Below are 6,410 nucleotides of genomic sequence, written 5' to 3'. Positions count from 1 at the left end.
TTTTGCTCCGGGGCAAACAGCCACGCCCCCCCCCGCATTATCTGGCCCACGTGACCGGGGCCCTGGTGTCTTTCTTGTTAATATTGCCCAGATGGTCTGCTATATTAATGCTATCAAATATTTCTTTTCGAAGTGTCCGCTTCTTTTCGAAGTATCAGCTGGGTCCTGTACCGAAAGGCAGTTTCTCTCCTGAGAGGGCCTCGCCTCAGCCGGAACTTGAGCGTGTGTCCTCAGAAGGACTTCCCTGGGTCTCCCTCCTGAGTAAGTGGGAACAGGGGCAGTGTTCCCTCTAAGCTGAGTTAGTGTGAGCCAACTCACAGTTTTTTAGCCTCTGGCCCACACATTTTTGTCTTCGCTCAGGAAGGAGGGCTCCAGAGCAAACTGATTTATGCAGCAGCTAAATTGCTCGCTCACAACTTTAATGCTAGTAGCTCACAAAGTAGAATTTTTGCTCACAAGACTCCATACCTTAGAGGGAACATTGAACAGGGGTGGTTTCCGAAGGGTGTCCCCTGCACCAGGAACCCTGGGGGACTCCTGGAGATTTGGAGGTGGAACCTGAGGAGGACGGGGACCTCAGCGGGGTACAGTGCCATGCAATTCCCCCCTCCAAAGTCTTCATTTTCTCCAGGGCGACTGATCTCTGTAGTCTGGAGATGAGCCGTCATTCCGGGGGATCCCCAGGGCCCGCCTGGAGGCCGGCATCCCTCAACGACGGTGGGGAGGAGGGGCGGCTGTGAGAAGGTGGCCTTCCTTCCTTGGGAGTTGGGTGCCTGACCCTGGTCCCTCCCCGGCGCCCTCGGGGGGGGGGGCTCGCCGTTGGAGCTGTGCTTTCGCACAAGTACATCCACCGGAAACCATCCCCGAACAATCCTTTCAAGTCGAGTGTTGACTTTAGGCTCCTACGTGCTGTGTCCAGGAATTACGGGATCTGAGGGCCTTTGATTACCCTCTGGGGGCCTCGCTCCTGGCATGTCATTGTCCCCATAACCTCCCGCCACATGACACATGACACACACACAAAACTTTTAAACAAAAAAAACAAACACAAAACCACAACAACAACCGGAGGAGGGGGGGCACTTCTCGCCTTCCGAAGGATGGAGTCAGCTCCCGAGGTTTCCGAAAGGGTTCCCTGCCCCCCCTCCCTTTTCTCAATGAAACATTATTATTTTTTTATGGAACATCCAGAGAGGAAGGCCTTTTCAGGGGGGGGAAACCCCTCCCTCTTCCTCGAGACACACAGTCAAAAGGTTAAGAGAGAATGGGAGAGTGATGTATGTATTTCATCATTACAAAAGGGGGGTTGAGCTGGGGAGGGAGGGACGTGGACTGCCAATGAAATGACGCTTCTCTGCCCCTCCTGCTCAGATAATAGTTAACTCGGGGGGGTGGGGGTTAAAGATTAATGGACTGGCGAGGGACTGTATAAATGGGCCATGTTTGGAAACACAGGGCATGCCGAACGTGAGTCAACAGCCCCGTGCTCCCTCTCGAAGCTCAGCCGGCTCTTGGGGGGGTGTCCTTCTTCGCCATGCGGTCTCCAGGCCTGTACTGTGAGGTGCTCCTCTTCCTCCTCTGCCCCAGCGTCCACCTTGGCGCCGCTCTCCACGCCATCCACTGTGCCCCCTGCACCGAGGAGAAGCTTGCACTGTGCCCGCCGGTGCCGGCCGGCTGCCCCCAGCCGGCCCGCCAGCCGGGCTGCGGCTGCTGCCACACCTGCGCACTCCAGCAAGGGGAGGCCTGTGGCGTGTACACGGCGCAGTGTGGTCAAGGACTCCGCTGCCGGGTGCGCCCCGGGGAGGCCAAGCCGCTCCACGCCCTCCTCCACGGGCAGGGCACTTGCCTCAGCGCCGCCGACACGACGGAAGCGACAGGTAATTCCAGTGCCGTGGTTTGTGATGTGTCCTTCCCAGGGCCCTCGCCTGCGGGGATACGAGTTCGAGATCTGCCACAGGAGCTGGTCTCTCACAGTGGGCGTGGTGGAATGCCACAGGGGAGGCTCAGATTTTGAACAGCTCGGGAGGTTATTGGGCTGTCACAAGGCTGAGCTTGATGAGCAGAGGTGACAACATTCCTTTTCAGGAAGCATAGTGTGTTTGTGTTTGTGTGTGTGTGTGTGTGTGTGCAGTGCACCCATGCAGAAATTAGCAGGTTTGGTCTCTGAGGGCTGCAAGGTTGTTGGGTTGGGACCAGTGTTCCTTCTAAGCTGAGTTAGTGTGAGCTAGCTCACAGTTTTTTTAGCCTCCGGCTCACACATTTTTGTCTCCGCTCAGGAAGGATGCAGACTAATTTAGGCAGTAGCCAAATTGCTCGCTCACAACTTGAATGCCAGGAGCTCACAACGTAGAATTTTTGCTCACAGGACTCCACCACTTAGAGGGAGCGTTGGCTGGGACAGACATCGGGGGGAGACCTTCGAGAGCTGCTGTGCTTGTCAGACTAACCAGCCGGCTCCGAAGAAGGCACCCCCCTTAACACAGGGATATCTCCCCAGTAAAATGCTGCCTTCTTTGCAGCTGAACAGAATAGGATTTGCATGTGAAAGTCACGGCAGAGGTGTAAGGAAATTAAAATGCCGGAGGCTGCTTTTTTTAAAACGAAACAAGAAGAGACTGGCCTGCTTTTGGGACATCTCTGAATCTGCATACTGTACGTCTGCAGCCTCTTCGTTTCTGCACGTCAGGCTGGCTCTGAAAAGGGGCATGTTTGTTTTTAAAGTAGCAACCCTACTGTGGGGGGATCGTATGGCACTCAAGGGACTGATGTCAGCCGAGATGCTCTCCGCTCTTGGGCACACGCTGCCCGTAAGTTGGACACATTTTCTAAAGCTGTGGCTAGTTTGCTTTCTGTCTCTCGTTCTCCCACATTGTTTGGTGATGTCTCTTAGTTGTCCGGCATAAAGCTGAGAAAGCATAAAGCCACAGTGGCTCACATCACGTGGAGTTCCGGGAGCCCTTAAGGAACGCCGCTTGCTTGGGCTCTTTACTCCTCGTCCAATCTTTTTGGGCGTCACACTGATGTGAAAGGCAGTGAGTTCCATCCCTTCCACAGTCAGTCACACGCTTTCAGGCCGCAGTGAAACGTGGGGTCAATGTGGATCTCTGTTTCTTGTACATCCTTGACCTACGGCGTGGGTGCTACATCCTCCTCCATTCACGCCAGCTGGGTTTGGGAATGATTACTGTGAAAGGCAGTGAGTTCCATCCCTTCCACAGTCAGTCACACGCTTTCAGGCCGCAGTGAAACGTGGGGTCAATGTGGATCTCTGTTTCTTGTACATCCTTGACCTACATCCTCCTCCATTCATGCCAGCTGGTTTTGGGAATGATTATCTCTGGGCATAGGGGAGGCAGGCCCGGTAAAAAAAGGGGGAATGGGTCAAGAGCAGTGTTCCCGCTAAGCTGAGCTAGTGTGAGCTAGCGCACAGTTTTTTAGCCTTCAGCTTGCACATTTTTGTCTCAGCTCTGGAAGGCTGGCCCCAGAGCAAACTGATCTATGCAGCAGCCAAATGGCTCGCTCACAACTTTAATGCCAGTAGCTCACAAAGTGGAATTTTTGCCCACAAGACTCCACAGCTTAGAGGGAGCGTTGGTCAAGAGGTGTGGTTGGTGTGGCAGTATTTGGAAGCTCTCGGTCAAGTTTCACTTAGAAAGGGCCTCTGGGCTCTTCTGTGTCATTCGGATTTCTTTGAAGCGACTACTACTTGGTAGATACCTTTTAATAAACCCTGCGGCCTTTATTGCTGCCTGTGCACAGGAGTTTGCACCGACGTAACCTAAATTCTGTGACTAGGAAAGATAAGTTTTGAAACGTAGAAATATTATGTTTGTGGGTGGACCATCTTGTTGAGCGTTATGGATTCTGCGATGTGTTGTTATTTCTGACCATTTCTTTTGCTCTTGTTAATCCTTGTGGACAGGGAAAGGGAGCTGTTTCAGGTAACTGAAGTAGGGTGGCCAGGTACTCCCTGTTTGGTGTCGTGGTTAAGTGCGCAGATGCTAATCTGGGAGAACTGGGTTTGATTCCCCACTCCTCCACATGGAGCTGCTGGTGTGACCTTGGGTCAGTTACAAGTTCTCTCAGAGCCGTTCTCTCAAGAGCAGTCCTTAAAAGAGCTATCTCGGCCCCACCAGTTTGGTGTAGTGGTTAAGTGCGCGGACTCTAATCTGGGAGAACCGGGTTTGCTTCCCCACTCCTCCACTTGCACCAGCTGGATGACCTTGGGCAAGCCATAGTTCTGATAAGAGCTGTTCTTGAAAAAGAGCAGTTTCTGCCAGAGCTCTCTCAGCCTTGCCTACCTCGCAGGGTGCCTGTTGTGGGGAGGGGGAGGGAAAGGAGTTTGTAAGATGCTCTGAGACTCCTTTGGGTAGTGAAGGGGGGGGGATTAAATACATCTCTTCTTCTTCTTCTTCTTCTTCTTCTTCTTCTTCTTCTTCTTCTTCTTCTTCTTCTTCTTCTTCTTCTTCTTCTTCTTCTTCTTCTTCTTCTTCTTCTTCTTCTCTGGCAGGAGATGGAGGGGCCACAGAGTTGCCAGATCCAGGCTGGGAAACTCCTGGAGATTTGGGGGTGGAGCCTGGGGAGGACAGGGACCTCAGTGGGGTACAAAACCATGGTGCCCACCCTCCAATGAATCTGTTTCCTCCAGGGGAGCTGATCTCTGTAGTCTGGAGATGAGCTGTAATCCAGGGGGATCCCCAGGTCCCACCTGGAGGGTGGCATCTCTAAAAGCTCCTCCTTTCTGACCACTTCTGTGGCTTTTGAGGTGTTTCCCACACATTGGACAGCTATATGGACTGGAAACTTGTGTGGGTTTTTTTTAATATGGAAGAAATGTAAGAAGTTGAATTCTGAGTACAACCCCACCCCCTCCAGGGTTGCCAACTCTGGGATGGGAAGTTCCTGGAGGTTTGGGAGTAGGGGGACATCAGGAAGGTACAGTGCCATAGAGCCCACCCTCCGAGGAAGCCATTTTTTCTCCAGGAGAACTGGTCTCTGTGGTTCTGGCGATCAGATGTCATTCTGGGAGAGCTTCAGGCCCCACCTGGAGATTGGCAACCCTACTACTTCCTTGACACAACAGTCTCCTCAGAGCTCTCCCAGGAAAGGCTTCTTTTCCACTGGTGGGAGGAATGGCTCCTCTTGTGGTGACTCCTCAGTGGTTCTTTCCTGGAGCTTCCGGGAGGTTCCGCAGCTCTGCTCCCCAGCCGCCATTTTGTCTGTTCTAGCTTCAGAACTTTGTCCTCTTGGTCTCTGATGAAAAGGTCTTGGGGGATAAATGGGCGAGACCTTTCTCCTGGGCGAGACCTCGCTGAACTGTGTCCTTTGTTCCCCTTTAGACTCTGTAGAACCAGAGGACGTGCCCACCCAACGCTCTGAACTAACAGCTGACCAACTGTTCAACTACCAGCTGATGTTTCCCGTTGGCCAGGACAAGTCGGTCCCGTGGAACGCCATCAGTGCCTACGAAAGCATGAAGGCCAAGAGGCTGTCTGAACTGAGGAGGTGGAAGGAGCAGGTGAGTCCCCCAGTCTCCATTTCCATTGGCTTTCTATTGGCATAGATACATCACAAAGCTTTAACGGGTGAAACTGGGGCAGTAGGTACTGTTTGCAAATTCCACCCCACCCCATCCCATCCCCTCCAAATCTCTCCCCCCCCTCCAGCCTTCTATGAGTACTCCAGTGGCATTCAGCTGTCCGACATATTTTGTCCCTTCTGGAGCAATTTTAAGTCAATGGACCGTCTTTCCCCCGCTTCTTCCTTTGGGATAAATTATAAAGTCATATTTTTTCTGCATACTGAGGGAGTCCTTCAAGTATGAAGAGGACCCCAACAACCTTGATCTGGATTTGGTAGCTTTCATCACCCACAGAGAAGCCAAAAAGTTGTAGAAATGGCACTACTACTAACTCTATTACTACTACCCGTACTACTAGTAGTAGTGTTGCTGCTGCTGCTGTTGGTGGTAGTAGTAGAATCATAGAATCATAGAGTTGGGACCTCCAGGGTCATCTAGTCCAACCCCCTGCACAATGCAGGAAATGCACAACTACCTCCTCCGTGCTCAGAAGATGGCAAAAACCCTCCAGGATCTCCAGCCAAACTGGCCTGGAGAAAAACTGCCTCCTGACCCCAAAGTGGCGATCAGCATTTCCCTGGGGGTGTCAGAAAGGGCCACAAGGACTAACTACTGAGGCAACCCTTCCTGCCCTCCCTTCTCGTGATCTGCCTAAATTCACAGAATCAGCGTTGCTGTCAGATGGCCATCTAGCCTCTGTTTGAAGACCTCCAAAGAAGGAGAGCCCACCACTTCCCAAGGCAGCCTGTTCCACTGAGGAACAGCTCTAATTGTCAGAAAGTTCTTCTTAATTTTTAACCAAAAACTCTTTTGATTTTATTTCAACCCG

At 52.3% G+C, this 6,410-nt stretch overlaps 1 protein-coding gene across 1 annotated transcript in view; it reads left to right on the top strand.

Moving 5' to 3' along the window:
- The first annotated feature begins 1,476 nt into the window (after nt 1–1,476).
- The window catches only part of IGFBP1 (insulin like growth factor binding protein 1), a 10,108-nt gene continuing 5,174 nt past the window's right edge, over nt 1,477–6,410 (top strand). Inside the window, exons 1-2 of the mRNA XM_015405597.1 lie at nt 1,477–1,877; nt 5,340–5,518. Of these exons, the coding sequence (XP_015261083.1) occupies nt 1,535–1,877; nt 5,340–5,518 (522 nt within the window). The 5' untranslated portion in view covers nt 1,477–1,534. The remainder of the gene's footprint in view (nt 1,878–5,339; nt 5,519–6,410) is intronic.

This window comes from Gekko japonicus, unplaced genomic scaffold, assembly GCF_001447785.1.
Source record: "Gekko japonicus isolate JY-2015 unplaced genomic scaffold, Gekko_japonicus_V1.1 scaffold3129, whole genome shotgun sequence".
Lineage (NCBI taxonomy): Eukaryota > Metazoa > Chordata > Lepidosauria > Squamata > Gekkonidae > Gekko > Gekko japonicus.
The sequence above is the reverse complement of the archived record's forward strand: the minus strand, read 5'-3'. Positions and strand labels throughout refer to the sequence as shown.